Below are 18719 nucleotides of genomic sequence, written 5' to 3' on the forward strand. Positions count from 1 at the left end.
TAATTATCTGGTCCTGTCTTAACATACATAGTACAACAAAAACTGAATGCTACACTTTACATATTGAATACACTAAAAAGTAAATTTTCTTCAGTAAAGATAAAGCATTCCCGACACTGATGGCAGGCAAAGTCAACTAAGGAAAAATAAAAGCAAAGAAAACAAAAGGAAGAAGTGTTACACTTACAGCAGTGCCTGGGACACACTAGGTTTCAACACATATTTGTTAAATGAAAGGAAGGAAGGAAGGGGGAATAAGGAGGAGGAGGAGGAGATGAAGAAGAAAAAGAAAAGAAGAAGAAGGAGGAGGAGGAGGAGGAAAGAAGGAGAAGGAGAAAGGGGGAGGGGAGAGGGAGAGAGAGAGAGAGAGAGAGAGAGAGAGAGAGAGAGAGAGAGAAAGAGAGAGAGAGAGAGAGAGGAGATAACAATAAAGAAACAGTAAACAATGGTGTATCAGGGATATGGGGGGGGGCGGTCCATGGACTGAAAGTCAGGACATCTTGTCTCACAAGTGAGCTGCTCCAGGGACTCGGCCTTCATCATCTTATCAGAAGTTCTAGTTCCTGCCTCTGGCCTGTCACAGTTTTCGTCCATACTGGTTCAGGGCTTGTTTACATCAGGCAGAATGACCCACAGCCCTGACACTTCTACTGGGCTGACTGTGGACATGTGGCCACAATTAGTCTACTTTTGACTTAAAATGTAATTTAGTGTGTACTGAAGAAGAGCATAAGGATTTATGAAAGGAAGAATGCCAATCCCAATGAGAATAATAGATTATATTAGGTTGGTACAAAAGTAATTGCGGTTTAACAGGTTAAAAATAATTGCAAAAACTGCAATTACTTTTGCACCAACCCAACAGCACTCCGTAGAGGACTTCTATAGATCATCATATTAAACACTCTACCTGCAGAAAAATAAGGAGATACTTCCATTTACACTTTGCATTTGAGACCCATAGAAGTTATGTGCCTTGCTGTTAAGGCCACCCTGATAAGATAAAATATTTTACTGAAATTAATAACGTTTCTCCTCTTAATGCAACCATTACACCAAAGTTATATAATGGCTATATCTTCATTTTATGAACTAGACATTAGCTTCTGTTTAATTTAGTCAGAATGACTGAAAGCTATTAAATGTAAAACATTTCTAAATAAATCCAGTTTTATTATTTTTAAGGATATAAGAAACTGGAAATAGCCAAGAAGAAGTTTCCCATGAAGGTCCTCAGTAGTCTGGTTTCAGAAAATGCATAAGAATGAGTCCTGTAATTGACTTCTATTATTTGATGCATTTAAGAAAAAAATCTTATATCTGAGTTTGAAACCACATTTTTGGGGAAATCACATATAATCCTTACAAAACCCATTGCACATTATGTGCAAATAATTTTTACAAATAGTCAGAGGTCTATTCATTTATTTGAAACATCTTACCTTAAGTAGCTTCATGAGACCTTCTAACTGGACCATTAGCTCTCTCCGGCTCTCCTGGAGAGCAGACATTCTCTGTTCCAGCTCATCCTTGCGCTGTCTAAGAAAGAAGCAGTTGTCATCAGAAACAGCATTCAACTCACTGAACCAACCACATTTCCCAGTCTTGTGGAACTAGTGGAACATTAGAAAAAGGGCAGCTTTGAGTCATTGACATAGTTACTAGGCAGGGAAATGTTGTCAAATGAATGAACAATTAGAGCTTGAGGTGTACATTTATTTGTTAGAAGTCATACTAAGACAGAATTGAAATCCTTTTAGACAGTTCTCCCCTTCTACCATGAATTAGCCATTTAATGAAATCTTTTCTGAATGTTTACTATGTTGTGCATACTGTGCATTGCCATTGGGTTTCCTTGAACAACAAACAAAAACCAAACTGTCACTGAAAAAGACCAATCCCACAGATCCTCCAAACCCAAAGACCTTTTGGTAAATCTCACAAAAAATACCGATGACCTTAGTATTGATTGGATTTAGGAAAGTACATTTTTCATCTCTTCCATCCTTAGTATACGATGTGGTGCCTTTCAGAGGTGAAATATTAATGGTGCATAATCATTATAGTCAATCTAAATTTTCTGGTTTGGGTTTGGTTTCATAAAGTGAAGTAAGAATAAAGGAGTTCCTACATAATTGTTCTAACTGAAATTAAGCTACAAGTTTTGTGTTTACTTAATTTTGTAGAACTTCTATTAAACTGTCAGCAAGAATGGAAACAATATTCTATCACTGGTGTTGATACTAAGAGGTATCAAAAATATTTTTTAAAGGGGGAAAGAAATGAAACAGTGTGGAGAAGACTATTAATGGTTAACATTTCTGAAGTATAAGTGTAGTTTTCATATAAATTTCAATTCTATTATTTCATGACCATTAGTGGATAAATAATATATACATTTTTTTCTTGACCCAAAGTCTTCTGTCTGATTTTGAAATATTGGAACTTATATTTTAAAAATGTGTGCATGTGTTAACTACTGTGTTTCCCTGAAAGTAAGACCTAGCCAGACCATCAGATCTAATATGTCTTTTGGAGAAAAAATTAATATAGGATGCGATTTTATTTTACTATAAGACCAGGTCTTATAATATAATATAATATAATATAATATAATATAATATAATATAATATAATACCGGTCTTATATTAATTTTTGCTCTAAAAGACTCATTAGAGCTGATGGTCCAGCTAGGTCTTACTTTCGGGGAAACACAGTATATATGCATAATACATGAATGGATATGCCTAGTCTCAATGGCATAGACACAATATGAAGTGGACCTTCATTAGGGACTCTGATGGAAAACTGACAATATAAAAATATCACACTGAGTTAGGTCAATGGTTCATCCAATTCAAAGATATTTTGTGGGAGGACAGGTTATACATATAAATGAGACATTTCTAATTTGCGTTCACATAGGCTTACTTTATAATGAATGATGAATTTAAAATTTATAAAGATATCACAACTCTTTTTGAATATATTTACATTTTTGGCTTTTACTACCACTTAAGACTTACTCCCAGAGCAACCCTTCCTTTGATTTCCTTAACAATTGCCTCTTTTCTGAATCCTGTGGGTAAGGAATACCATAATTTTATAGACTTTAATGATATCTTATTTTAGTCTTTGTCTTCCTGGGTTATAGCATTCTAAATTTGAAAGTCTTGCCCATTCAAAAATATTCTTCAGTGACAAAACCATTAGCTGTCTTTTCTTTGACCTTGTCTGCCATGGTGTTCCACATATATCCAACAGGAGGACTTGGTAAAAGGGCAAATAATCTTTCTGATTTATTTGCAGTTCTCTTTTAGATACTGCTCTGTAATTTTTTGCCTTTTGGCCTTATGAGCACTTTGAGAAGGTTGAAGAAAAATTCTAATATTGTAGGTAAGAAATTCTAAGAAAGGCATCTAAAAACTATTGGAAAAAGTTAACTGGTATTAGTTTAGAATTACTAGACATTAAAAAAACTTATTTGTACATTTATCTTACAGTAGTAATTGTTCAAAACATGACATTTATTCTTTCATGCATTTGATTGAATTCTATTTTTTTATTAAAAAACCACATTCATTTGACATGTCTTTATTTACCTTCTCTGTGTTTATACCAGTGGTTACCAATTGTGGGTCTGATAAAAAATCTGTAGAGTAGCCTCTACTGTTCCAGGGAGAAATGAGGAAACAAGGACTAAGTACTGATTTTATATTCATAGAGCTAAATATATTCATCTCTAAAGGGATGTCTTTTATTTTGATATTCTGTTGGATTACTTCTAGCTTTGCATGCATATTAAAACCTACTTTCTTTTAGGACAATGTTGGAAAAACTGGCAAAATTTTAATATAAATTTTATATTGCATAGTAATAAATATCAATACTAACATTCCTGAGTTTGATGATTATACCATGGTTATATAAGAGAATAGCTTTTTTCTTAGAAAATATATTAATAAGTACTTAGAGGTAAAGGATTACGATGTCTGCAACTTTCAAATGGCTCATCAAAAATGTGTATGTAATATATATATTACATGTAAATTGGGATAGAGAAGGATGTGGCAAAATGTTTGCAATCTCTAGGTGAAGTGTAAAAGGAAATCCATTGTGATATTCTTACTACTCTTCTGTAGGCATAAAGTTCGTTCAAAATAAAATTTAAAACATACACATCATTCATGAAACTTATGACAGATGATGGTAGTTTTTAAAAATGTCATTATATGGTAACACAAAAAGTACTACTTTATGTTGCTTCCCCAAATAATTAAAAACTAAACTGGTCTATGAAACTCAAGTCTGGAAACCATAGACCTGCATCAGAGATTACAATTCCTGCATCCGATTCCTGCATCAGAATCTCTGCATCAGAGATTCCAATTCCTTTCAATTGTTAAAACAAAAAAAGTCACTTTATATTAACAAGTTGTTGCAATGACTAATTTTATATACATTGAAAAGAGTGCAATTTGGGGGGCATAGACTATGATGCTTATTTTTTAGGCAAGGGATAGACATGGAAAATGATACTTGTTTTTCTTGAGATTCACAGTGTGAAGTTAGTTGTATCAGAGTTTTAAGAAATGTTTTCTTCATTATAGAAGATGACATTGTCTGTGCACATTTCTTTAGTTGTCTCTTAATGGTTTTACAGTTTTTCCATTCAACCTATTTCAGCACTTTCGTTTTAAGATACTGTAAATAAAATAATGAGTAGGATACAGTTTGTGTCCTTTGGTGAGAAGAAAGCAGATAGGAAAAAGTTCAAAACAACGAAGATGAGTATACAATAAAAATAAAAACAAAATGCTGTACATGGTAACACTGAGTAGAAGGTGGCCACTTCTATGTGGTTGTAGGAGTTCAGAGAAGTCTCACCAGACCACCTTGCAAAAGTTCTCTCGGAAGCGACATCCAAAGTGGGAGGGAAAGATTCCTTCCTTCCTTCCTTCCTTCCTTCCTTCCTTCCTTCCTTCCTTCCTTCCTTCCTTCCTTCCTTCCTTCCTTCCTTCCTTCCCTCCCTCCCTCCCTCCCTCCCTCCCTCCCTCCCTCCCTCCCTCCCTCCCTCCCTCCCTCCCTCCCTCCCTCCCTCCTTCCTTCCTTCCTTCCATCTTTGTTTGCACACATTCTTTCGCATGTACCAGCTGACCTCACTTTATTCTCTAATGAATGTTGACGTCTCTCTTTGCCCCTGTGCAGTACAGTGCTGCCCACTCAAATCATTATTTGGCACTTTCCACCTGCAAGACACACGGGTGGATGATTCCAGATCAATTGGATGTTTCGAAACAGTGGGTGATGTTCAGTGTCGTATTTTTCATGCAGATGTGGAATATCTTATAACAAGCCACATAAGCGTACTTATTAGTGTTGCAAGTCCTAAGATTTCTGAGTCATGAAAAATAGCTGTCACCTCCCATAATCTGATGAGTTTTGAAGGTAAATAGTTGCAGAAGAAATATTTTGAATGGATATGATTTCTTTTTTTTTTGCAAGTATTCAAATTGTCAAATTTATTGGCACATATTTCTTTTAGCTAGAGTTTGCATAAAATATATATTTTACTCAACTATAAACATCTTTTTGTGTTAAATTTCTTTTCCTTGTTTTTTCCTCTCCCAACTTCTTCTTTTTTTTTTTTTTTAATATTACTTTCAGGTAAGACTTCTTTCAAAGCTACCATAAGGAATTCCTTGGCCATTTCATATGATGACTCCTCAGTGTGAATTAAGGTCAAAGTAACTGTGCAAGAGGCCATGTTTTGGAATCCTTTCAAATATCTGAAATGACTAAAGAATCAAACTGGGAACACCCACAGCTGGATTTCTTAACCTGGGATATCAGGGTATTTGTGAAATCCACAAATTATGAAAGTGCTTAGCACAGAATAAGTGGTTTATAAGTATCTAGAGAAATATCCTTAAAGGAAGGCTATTTCTTCTTCTTCCAGGCAGAAGAAATGTGTAGAGTAAGGAGGCAGGCAAGCAAATCATCCTGGATTTAGGTGTCTCAGACCTCGGGTCTTAAGTCTCAGGTGTGAGCTATCAGCTGACAGCGAGGGCCCAAAATACGTAAGTTCCTGCAGGTCCAGACTCCTTAGTGCAGCTTTGGGCTCAGTTGGGGCCATAGGAATGCCCACAAGTCAGGGCCAGAGGAGAATTAGAATTATCAGTCTGTTCTAAGACAGCAACATCAAGGAGGGAAGAAATATCAGTTGGAAAACTCATCATCAGTGACCCAGGCACATTAAGATTGCTCCCAGACTGTATTATCCAAATAGAATCAAATACTTTGGAAAGCAAATGCTAATTGGTGGGAACTGATGAAAATACTTACGAAAAATTCCTAGTTGTCATCCCTCCACTAGATAATGGGACGAACACTAGAAGAGGTATAAAGAACATTCCAGGCAGCAACAAGCTGGTCTGATGTATAGATGAATGACTACTCTGTTTCCAACTTGGTTTATTCAGTTATATTTCTGTATATATTAAACTTAACTTTCAACTTGTGGGCTTGAAGGGCCTACATAATCCTATTTGGTGAAAGATACTTTCAAGTAGTCATTTACTTTTATATGTCTTTGAGGAGCAGGATGACGTGAAACATCACTTTCCCCTTCTTTTCATTTTCATCCCTTTTGGGTGATGGTGTAGTAGAATGCGCAAGGTTTTCTAACACATCTCCATGAAGGTAGGACCAGAAACCATATAGGTTGAAAAGGAAGAATTTAGGTTTCTTCCATTAAATTATTTTGTTATTCTAAAGTGTAATGTGATCTCTTCATCTCAAGCAGCCCACACCAGTCACAGGGTCTGTCGATTTCCTTCCCATAACTCAAAGCTTTGGTGGTTTGGCCCCTTCACCTAAGTGCCTGGGCCTAGGGAGATTGGATCCCAGCTGGGAGCAGGCAGGGCCTATAGTCTGGGCCAGGTGTGCTGCAGCCAGGTGTGCTCAGATGTTAACAGGGCTGGAGGGGCACCCCCAGAAACGTCCATGACTACAATTAGTAGGGACTCAATAAACTCCAAACACAGTTTAGTTTCTTTGTACAGAGAAAGTAAATGGCACTCTAATTCTGACAAGGGTTTCTGAGAAGAGATATCTAATTGCCCTAGTTAACAATGGGGATGTGTTCTGACAAATGTGTCATTAGGCAATTTTGTCATCATGTGAACAACATAGACACATGCCTAGATGGTACAGTCTATTACACACCTATTACTCCTAGACTATTAATCTGTACAGCATGTCACTGTACAAAACAAGATTAAATCAAGCATAGTAGAAAATGATGTGATCAAGAGATGTGGTAAATATGAGATGCATGAGGCTACTGGTGTAGTACGGCATACTGTTTTACAGCAAACATTTTTTATAAGTAGAAAGAGTACACTCTAAAATAACAATAAAAACTACAGTATAAAAAATACATCAATGAGTGATACAGTAATTTACTATCATTATCAAGAATTATGTCCTGTACATAACCATATGTGTTCTACTTTTATACGACTAGCAGAGATGTAGCTTTGTTTACACCAGCATCGCCACAAAGTCGTGAGGAATGCTTTGCTCTCTGATATTATGATGGCTATAACATCACTAGGCAATAGGAATTTTTGCAGCTCCATGGAACCACTGTCGTATATGCAGCCCATCCTTCACCAAAGCATTGTTATGCAGCCCATGACTTTTCTTTAAATGTCTGCCTCCAAGTTAGATATACCTGGAGTGTACTTGGCACCCAAACCAAAAGATGGGAAGAATGCTATACTTGTTACCTGAAAGTGCCTTGTGAAATGTGACATTTCTATGAGGAAGGTCTTTGAGTTTATGTTGGTTTTGTTTGCTACACAAACAGGTTTGAGTATGTGCCAAATTCAAGGCATGGTGGGAAGGCAGTGTGATGTGGAGCCCACGACATGACTTTCCTTTTGTATGTGGGTGCAGGGGGAGCCACTACAGTCCTCATCCATGTCCTGCTACCTTCTACTGTTCTGACTCTGGAAAATGCACTAAAATCCAGGGGTTGAACCAGATAACTTTCCAAGGTCCTTTCCAACTCAAATATTTTATGATGATAAGTAGGTAACATGAGATTTTTAAATTCATTTGCAGAACAAGAAGGTGTGAAGTCTACTTTTTAAGACCTATAAGTAAAGCTATTAGGAACTAAGCTTTAGAGAAAATCGCACTCCCTATTATGGGTTAAAACTAAATTTTTAAATGTAAAACCTATGATGTTTATTTATCTGTTGAATGTGTTTGTTTTGCTGATCACTTGTATCATAAACACATTGTTGATGATGCAAATTAACTAAAAAGAGTTGAGTTGAATTTTTTCCAGTGAGAGATTTAGTTTCTGACCTAAAGAATTCTGTTTCCTTTTCTCTGTATCAAATGAAAGAATAAAATATAAATGGTCTCTCCTGCAAACTCTCAGATCTCAGCAGTTAGGTATGTGCTATTAAAAAAAAATATAGTGCAACAATAATCAAAACAGCATGGTATTGGCAGAAAAACAGACACATAGACCAATGGAATAGAATTGAGAACCCAGAAATAAAACCATATAAATATGGACAGATAATTTTTGACAAAGAAGCAAAAAACATACAATGGAGAAAAGACAGCCTCTTCAATAAATGGTGCTGGCAAAATTGGATAGCCACGTGCAAAAGAATAAAACTGGACTGCTATCTGTCACCATGTACCAAAATTAATTCAAAATGGATCAAAGACTTAAGCATAAGACCTGAACAATAAACTGCATAGAAGAAAACATAGGTACTAAACTTATGGATCTTGGGTTCAAAGAGCATTTCATGAATTTGACTCCAAAGGCAACGGAAGTAAAAGCTGAAATAAATGAATGGGACTATATCAAACTTAAAAGCTTCTGCACAGCAAAAGGAACCATCGACAAAATAAAGAGGCAACCAACTGAATGGGAGAAGATTTTTGCAAACAGTGCCTCCGATAAGGGGCTAATATCCAAAATATACAAGGAACTCATGAAGCTCAACAACAAAAAAACAAACAACCCAATTGAAAAATGGGCAGAGGACCTGAAGAGACATTTCTCCAAAGAGGACATACAAATGGCAAATAGACATATGAAAAAATGCTCATCATCACTAATCATCAGACAAATGCAAATAAAAACCACAATGAGATATCACCTCACCCCAGTTAGAATGGCTATCATCAACAAGACAAATAGTAACAAGTATTGGAGAAGCTGTGGAGAAAAAGGAACCCTCATACACTGTTGGAGGGAATGCAGACTGGTGCAGCCACTACGGAAGACAGTGTGGAGGTTCCTCAAAAAATTACGAATAGAATTACCATATGACCCAGCAATCCCTCTTCTGGGTATCTACCCAAAAAATCTGAAAATATTTATACATAAAGACATGTGTGCTCCAATGTTCATTGCAGCTTTATTTACGGTGGCCAACACATGGAAAGAACCAAAATGTCCTTCAACAGATGAATGGATAAAGAAGTTGTGGTATATATACACAATGGAATACTATTCGGCGGTAAGAAAAGATGAAATAGGACCATTTGTGACAACATGGATGGATCTTGAGATTATAATGCTAAGCGAAATAAGTCAGACAGAAAAAGCAGAGAACCATATGAATTCACTGATATGTGGTATATGAACCAAAAACAACAAAAGAACAAGACAAACAAATGAGAAACAAAAACTCATAGACACAGACAACAGTTTAGTGGTTACCATAGGGTAAGGGGGGAGGAGGGTGGTAGATGAGGATAAAGGGGATTGAATATATGGTGATGGAAGGAGAACTGACTGTGGGTGGTAAACACAAAATGGGATTTATAGATGATGTAATACAGAATTGTACACCTGAAATCTATGTAACTTTACTAACAATTGTCACCCCAATAAACTTTAATTATTAAAATAAAAAAGCCAAGGTTAGGTGCTGGCTAAGAACCGGTTTCTGGCGGCACATTATTAGACGTTATTGAAAATCTCAAGCTCCTGTATTCCCTGAGACGCCTTGGGCTCCCTGACTCTTACCTGAGGAGCCGGAGTTCTGCCAGTAGAGTGGGATTTTGCTGGGCCTTCTCTGGAGTGGGCTGAGAAGCTTGTTCATGCTCTAGCCGCAGCCTCTGGATCTCCTGTAAGATTTCTCTTAGGAGAGAGGAGGAAGATAAGAAACCAGGGTCAGTTAACTTCCAGGGTATCCAAGGTCTAACATCTGAGCAGATCAGAGCCACCAGGGCAAAGAAGGGGTCATTCTATGTTTCTGAGCAGAACTGACCCCCCTCACTAAACCAACTGTGTTTATAAGGCATTAGCTGTAGCTAGTTGGGTGATGTGGGTGAGAGGATTCTGACTTTATCTCCAGTACATACAAACCATGAGGATTCTGCAGTATGTCATTGGAGACTTCACGCTGAGTGTTATCACCGGAACAGACTAATCTCTTTAGTAAGTAATATAATGCTGTGGTAATGTGTTCAACTTTGAAAAGTTTACTGCTTAAGAGACAGAAATGTATCTTCCTATTATTTATGATCATAGTCTGACACCATAAAGTAACTGCAGCTACCAAGTAAGAGGTGCTTTGAAGGGAAAATAAGGATAAATGGTGCTCATTTCACAAAACTAAATAACCCCATTCTCTCACCAGGAATGAAATTTTCTCACTGAATTTATCTGAGAAGGCCACGGTTAGGCAAAATTCATTCTCTTTTTTTTAAAACATTTTCAGCCTTAAAAATGGATCTCAATGAGGGTAACCTTAGAAGGGAAGTGCTTTTAAAAGGATTCACTGTAATTGAGTCTGTGACCTAAGAATGCTCTTGGTGTGACCTCTGTCAGGGGTGAGACATGTCAGTCTATTACAGACATTGGGTCTGGGCTGCCCTGCACTGAGGTGAATATTAGACTAGCCATAAAGGATAGGTGACCTGTGTAAGGCAAATTATCCCTAAGTGAGTTAGAAGTCATTAAGTGAGGTTACAAGTCCTGGGGGAGGGGTCAGTCTCCCACCCAACAAAATGTACAAGAGCCAAGAAGATAGAACAAACCAAGAATTGAAGGTGAACTTAGTGAGAAAGAGGGATGGCTTTCTATTTGAAAGGCTAATGTACAACTTCCTGCTTTACAAACACACCAGCATCAAGAAGCTAATTACCAGTCACTACACATCTCATGAGTTTGGTGAGAAGGTTGGACTATAATTCAGTGGTTTTCAACCTATTTTTTTTCTTTGTCCTCCTTGGTGTTCCATGGTGAAAACTTTTCTTTAAAAGAAATCTTCCATGGAAAGCCCATATGACAAACGGTTAAGAGGGAGATGCTCTGGTTAAAGATAGGGTGGGCCCCTGTGCTCTATAGAGTCCCCCGCGTTTCATAGAGCTCAGTCTGAAAATCAGTGTATTGGGATTTTGAAGATCTCTGCCAGGGCTAATATCTTGCTATTCTGTGACTCTCACTAGTTCTCCTTGTTGGTTCTAAGGACAGAACCATGACAAAGTCATGTAGCTCAAAGAAGAAGTAGCTCTGATAAGAAAAAAATGATAGTAAGATATATAATAAGCATTCAATGCTTAGTGTATATCCAGGAACTGTGCTGTCTTTAATCTTATTTTATTCAATTCTCATAACAATTCTATTATCTATAGGTACTACTATTATCTGTTTTGTGAGGGAGAAAATCAAAGCACAGCCCAGTTCAAAACTTGCCCAAGTTCAATAACACGTAAGTGGTAGAGGTGATTTGAACTCAGGCTTGTTAGCTCCAAACCCCTTATATATCAGACTCTCTGAGTCTTTGGTACTTGCTCTGACAGGTTGAGCCTAAGCAGGCTGTGACTTATACAATGCGATTTGAGGAGACCTACTACTGCTAATACTAACCCCACTGGCTCCTCCAAGGGTGCTATAGGAAGCATTATCTTCTAAAGATCATTAATGGAATGAATGTCCATGAATTGTCGTGAAATGAAGTGAGGAGCTTTATCCTCTCCTAAAGCCGAGATCTGGTTATTGGGTTAATTACTGCCTCAGAGACCACGGGACCCCTGGGGTAAATTTCTATGGTACAGAAGTGTGACCTGGATCAGCTTCTGGAACACAGTTCTGAAGTCTTTGGAGTGCACAGGCTATTGGCTTAGAGTTTAGGATGGACTAGATGCTCATTAGCATGGGTGGGGAAATCTAGGGGCCATGAAAGAATTCAGGGACAGGATGGAGCACTCTTTCTGTCATCTCATTCTCATTTCTTTATTCTCTCTCTAGTCCTGAAAACATGCATTCAGAGACTACAATACAAAAACATCCTAAAAACAAGCAGGAATAGTGGCATCATGGCACATCCAAGGCTTCTAAGACCTTCATGGTGCTTCCTGTTGATTCTGGAATCCCACATGGAGGCAGATCTCCCTGGGGTATTTCCTTAAAGAGAACACGATTTCCCCTCAAGTATGCGGTTCCCATGCTGAGTGGAAGCAGGGGATTGGACGGGAAAACAAAGTGCTTTGGAGAGGTGAGAGAGTAGGTTAACACTGCAACCAAGATAAAATATGTGTGGGCTCGTGCATTTTCACTTAGTCTTTTTCCTTTCTAAGAATATAAAAATGTACCAACCAAATTTATACTTTTCTTTTAATTTTTTTTCTGTAAAACTTTAAAGAATACTTTGACCATTTATCCTAAAATTCTCAGGTCAAAATCTACAGGCATGAAATAGTTACCACCACCTCCTCCTTCAGCAGTCTGATCTTACAAGTGACATCAGTGTTTAAGAATAGGATTGAGTGTTACGACATATTGGTGCTATTCTAAGAAATATACAATGTACAAGTTGTTCCCATGTTGGACTTTCTCAGCATTGAGCTTGAGATCTTACTCAGGTATTTATTATTTTCTCACTCTATATTTACTGGCTTTTACAATATAGCAGGCATGGTTCTGGAACCCATGGGCCATTTGGCATGGGCTCTGTTCTCAAAGAACTTCCATTTCAGTTAGGGAAGACAGACAATAAACAAACACATAATGCAACAAACACATAAAGGAAACAAACACATAAATGCAAATATTTCAGATAGTGATAAGTCTCTCTCTCTCTCTCTCTCTCTCTCTCTCTCTCTCTCTCTGTCTCTCTCACACACACACACACACACACACACAGATGGGGTTGTAATAGAGTGGTTCCTGGGGTAGGAGGTAGTGGGCAAGATTAGATAGGTGGTGTTTTGTGCTGAGAACTGAATGATGAGAAGCCATTCATGCAGCCACCCTAAGGAAGAACTTTCTAAGCTGAGAGAACAATTAGTACAAAGGCTGTAAAGAAAGAAAGAACAGGAGGAGTGTAATGAGCAAGGTGGGCTGAGGCTGGAAAGTTGGACAGGAAGAGGGTCAGGTAAGACTTTGCAGAACATGGTAAAAGGGATGCATTTTAGTCAAATTATGATGGAACCTCATCAGAGGATTTTGGACAGGAAATCACAGGATATGATTTATGTTTTGTAAAATGACAATTTGGATTGAGTGGTACTGGTGGAGATGAAGTGGACAGTTTTGGGAATGTGCTGTGGGGTGGACTGGGAATCAATCTGTGTTGAATAAAGAAAGGACCTGCTGACGGACTGGATGTGGAGATGTTTAGCTTGAACACCTGGGTTATGGTAGTATCAGCCCAAATGCCTCTTTTAGCCTGGGGTCCTTGCAGGCACCCTCCCTGGAGTGCCTTCTATCCATCTCTTGGTGTCATAAATAATTTCCTCCTATTATTCAGGAAAGCCCTTCTGCATTAGACAGCTCCTTAACAGAAATAAGTGTGTCAGAGAACAGGAAATGAAACTACCTAGAGAGAAAACATTAATTTCACAGACATCTCAGAACTATATATGTTTTCTCATGAAGCTTCTGACAATCTAAAATCTAAAGACTAGCTTCTCAGAAGCCAGCATCACTGGCTTTAGATGTCATCCCTTAAATATGCATATAGGGTGAAAAACCTGGATATTTTAAAACATGACTATAGGTTATCAATGAATGCACACTTTGATCGAAAAAGCCAACTTGTTTAAAAAGCCGTACCTGTTCTTGTTTTCTAGTTCTGCAATCAGCTGCCTTTGTTGCTTATTTGCATCAATGGTGAAGGAGATATCAGGAGCACTTCTCTGCTGAGTTGGCTGCTGGAAAACATGTGGTTTGCACTATTTAATACTGGGAATGGGAACCCCCACGTGTTTGAGAAGACAGGAATCATGAGATATGCACATAAGAAAGAAGAAACTTTCTCTCAAAACAGAAAAAGCAAATACATAAAATCAAATTGTCTCCTAAGGATCAACTTTTCTGTGTATCTGGAGCCCATCTATGCAATGGAAAGCAGAACAGAATTCTTTGGCAGGCAAATACACAAAACACAGAAAAAATTGTTTTTCAGCTTTCTGATTTTAAGTCTTCGGGGAGCTATTTCATTCTTGCCATGCTATCCCCATTGCAACTATCCTTTCACTATAGGAGGGTATGAAAAATATTTCACTGTTGAGATGTGTGCCTTCTCTAGAATTACTGTTCAATTACTGTAATGTGCAATTTAAAATTTCATAGTTTTAAAGTCATAGTTAGTACGACTTTCTTTTCTTCTTCTTTTTGTTTGTTTTGGAACAAAACTTTATTGGGGAACAGTATGTACTTCCAGTCCTTTTTTCCAAGTCAAGTTGTTGTCCTTTCAATCTTAGTTGTGGAGGGTGCAGCTCAGCTCCAGGTCCAGTTGCCATTTTCTAGTTGCAGGGGGCACAGCCCACCATCCCTTGCAGGAGTCGAACCGGCAACCTTGTGGTTGAGAGGACATGCTCCAACCAACTGAGCCATCCAGGAGCTCATCAGCAGCTCAGCTCAAGGTGCCATGTTCAATTTTTGTTGCAGGGGGCGCTGCCCACCATCCCTTGTGGGACTCGAGGAGTTGAACCAGCAACCTTGTGGTTGAGAGCCCACTGGCCCATGTGGGAATCAAACCAGCAGCCTTTGGAGTTAGGAGCATGGAGCTCTAACTACCTGAGCCACCGGGGCGGCCCTCTTTTCTTCTTTCGGTCAACATATTTTTAGCATTTCTTTATTCATCTATGTAATTTATTATATATATATAATAAAATATAATAAATATATATATGTATATATATATATTCTTTACATTTATACCACACAATCTCATCATTCTTCATCATGAAACCAGCTTTAACAACTGGTATATATGCAGTCATAGCTTGCTCCTTTTTAATAAAATTATATATAAATATGTATATATATATATATACACATACATAGAAATTAAGTTTTAACAAATTATATATATTATGCATAAATTAGTCCTTGATTAAATACACGTACACATGTATATATATAAATATGGTAAATGATTATGTTTATATGCACATATATACATTTATATACACGTAATAATATGCCATATCTATACATGTGTATATATGTATATGTGTATTTAGTTAAGGGTTAATTTGTCATTGCTCTATAAAAACAGGGTCAGATTATGTATACTTCCTTGTGCCTTGCTTTTAAAAATGGAGATTTGGGCTTACCAAAGATATGGAGAAACTGAGCCGGCTTTTTAATGTCCAGAAACATGACTGTAGGAAGTATTAAGTGTGGTCAAGTTGTGGCTTTCATAAAGCTCTTCTCTAATTTTTAATTAGCAGTTCTTTAAATAGAGAAATGATCTGTGTTGCTAAAAGAAGCTTGAGCTCCTATGTTTTATACCCTAAATGACTTTTCTATAGCTAAGTCTGGCATACGGCAGCTTTGACCTGTGACCCAGGTTTTTCTTCTGATTTCATTAGATAATTTTCTCTTTCTTATACATATTTTACATAGTAATAAAAATAGAAACCTCTCTGAGCCAGTTGTGGATTTGAGTCATTGCTTTACTTTTTATGTTAACAGATCAGAAATTATCCAGAGAAATCAGGTGATAGGTTGGTTCATCAATGTTGTAAAATAACATCTCAAGCTCTGATTTATGTACCAAAACAGTGGCTGAAAAGGGGAAAAATGGAAGCAGTGGAAGACCAGACCATTTTCACGTCTTGTAGACACAGTAGCAACTCTTGAGCTCTGGTGTTATAGCACCAACTATAAGAATAACAATGAATGTGATACCTTCTCACTCAAACTACTTACGGAGGAAGTGGACTCTGCTGCCAATCTTGCCGCGTACCTGGCAATCAGCCTGTGTTCTTCATCAAGTCGGTTTGAACTCTCAAGCATACTATGGAACACAGAGCAAAGAGATTGTTAGAGAAAGATTGATGTATTCATAGGCAGGTTTATTATTTTAGGTTTTCAGTGCAAAAAACTTGAAAGCTATATAAAACCTTGTTAGGTTAATGATCTCAGACTTGGATTCAAAACATGATTTAATATGTGGCCAGGAAGGTTATTCATAAATCCTGTCTTCAGTCAATTCAATTGTCTCACTAAGAAAGCTCCAAAGAAGAGTGAGTTTTCTGATAAAAGAGTATTTTCTCTTTAATTTTATTGGCTTTAACAGTTTTTTTCCTTATCACACAAGTAACACATGTCCAAAATAGAAAATATGGAAGCTAGATTTAAACAAAACAAAACCAACTGTAGTCAGCCTGCAGTGATGACCACCTCCTGGTATTCACTCTTGTGTGTAATTCTCTCCCTTTAGCATGGGCTGGACTTACTGGCTTTCTTCTAAAGAATAAATATGGAAGAAGTAATGGAATGTCACTTCCAAGATTAGGTTATAAAAAGACCATGGCTTTCATCTTGGATATGTTTTCTCTCCCTTTAGCTCTTTTGGATTGCTTACTTTGCGGGAAGCTAGCTGTCATGTCATAAGGTGGCCTGTGGAAAGGCCCATGTGGTGAGGAACCAGAGCCAGTCAGCACCTTGTGAAGGAATCCACATGAGCAGAGCCTTTGGATGAGATCGCAGCTTGATGGCGCGATTTTGATGGCGCCATGAACTTGATGGCGACCTCATGTAAGTCCTTGAGCCCCAGGCACTTAGCTAAGCCAAACGTGGATTCCTGACCCACCGTGAAATAATAAATGTTGTTTTAAGCTGCTAAGTTTTGGGGTAATTTGTTATGCAGCAAAAGATAACTAATATAATTCTCATCAATAATATTACTACCTAGATAACTTACTATTTTATATTGACTTCCAGAGAAGTGGAATTACAGTAGTGCTTCTAATGATGCTAATGGAAATTGTTTAGTGCCTCCTATGGGTACAAATTTATAGAAATTGTTCATATTAGAATAAGGATGAACTGAGTCTCTAAAAATACTAATGCAAATAGAAGCAAAACAAACAAACAAAACCATTAATGCAAATATCACCTCTCCCCTATTTCAGAAGGCACTTCACTCAAGATTAAGTTTTGGTTGCTATTAAAAAAAAATTCTGTGTAACATACTAGTAACATCAATGCTGTTAACAGACTAGTTGGTCATAGTTTGGTTTATCAGTTACTATTGTGAGTATCGGGTCAGAATCAAGATTAGAACTAATTCCTCTCATCCCCAAATTTACTTATATTTTCCCCTATTGGCTCTTATTCTTAAATACGTTCCTTAAAGAAAAAATTCAATACTCATGATTATACATTAAAAATGACACACTTCTATGCCAATATTAGGTTGTAAGAATTACCCTCTGCAAAGTCTTGGATCCGTATAAAGTAACATACATTTATAGCATTTATATGTACATTTACATATAAAGTAACCATGCAACATAGTCTTTTAACCTTTGTTCTAAAGTGAGAAGATGAGTGAAAAATCATTATGTGCTTCCAGTGACATATTAGTTATGTCACTCCCAAATAGCTCTTCCCTGGTTGACTGAATTCATTACTATAACATTTTCTCCCCCTCATCATTTGGAAGGCATTCCTGTCTCCATTATCTCAGCTCTAGTCTATACTCTTCACATATATGTAAACAGTACCTGTTCTTATCATGAATACTTCTACTCTAGATTTAGCCCCTTTCTCTGGGCTTGATAACTACCTAGAATATTCCTCAGTTTCTCCATTTACCAAGTCACTTCTCCATCCTCAGAAAAGGAGTCTTCTTTTATCTTTTTGCCCAAATGAAAAAGCATCAAGCTAATATGATGCCCTGAATACATTAAATGCTCAAAAGTGTTAGTTAATACAATATTATTATTTTGTCTCTTAAGCAACCTATTCATATTTATCAGCTGTTCTTATCTTCTTCAATATATCATCTGTCATCCAGGAAATATGTAGAGCAGGGCTTCTCAAACTTTAGTGTGTACACGTATCACATAGGGATGTGAAAATGCAGACACAGGTGGGATAGGTTGGGGGTGTGGGGCCAGAGAATCTGCATTTCTAACAAGTTTCTGAGATATGTTGATACTGCTGGTCCAAGGACAACAGTTTGAGTAGCCAGGATCTAAAAGATCTTGAAAACAAAATGGAAAATCTAAACACATGAAATGAACCTCAATGTAAACCATATACAATAGATCATTTTTCATGAGAATTTAACTGATATCCATATAGTTTGTGTAATATTTTACAAACATTCCCTTATAGCAGAAAATTCTGGGATTCTAGGCTCACATATAGTATCAATCCCTGTGGACTGAGATTTCCATCAGCATAAAAAAGACTTGGAGTAAGAAA

The 18719-nt window shown here is 37.3% G+C and overlaps 1 protein-coding gene across 17 annotated transcripts in view; it reads right to left on the reverse strand.

Annotated features, from left to right (window-relative positions):
• Positions 1-18719, reverse strand: part of DTNA (dystrobrevin alpha) — a 360321-nt gene that overhangs the window by 24962 nt on the left and 316640 nt on the right. For 15 of the 17 annotated variants that reach the window (XM_081078748.1, XM_081078749.1, XM_081078729.1 and 12 more), the window contains 4 exons: positions 16212-16299; positions 14106-14203; positions 10071-10184; positions 1443-1539 (listed from right to left, as the gene is read on the reverse strand). In XM_081078748.1, coding sequence (XP_080934874.1) covers positions 1443-1539; positions 10071-10184; positions 14106-14203; positions 16212-16299 — 397 coding nt within the window. The remainder of the gene's footprint in view (positions 1-1442; positions 1540-10070; positions 10185-14105; positions 14204-16211; positions 16300-18719) is intronic. The other 2 variants (XM_081078746.1, XM_081078733.1) reach the window with 1 other exon arrangement.

The sequence above is a fragment of the Rhinolophus hipposideros genome (assembly GCF_964194185.1).
Source record: "Rhinolophus hipposideros genome assembly, chromosome: 17".
Lineage (NCBI taxonomy): Eukaryota > Metazoa > Chordata > Mammalia > Chiroptera > Rhinolophidae > Rhinolophus > Rhinolophus hipposideros.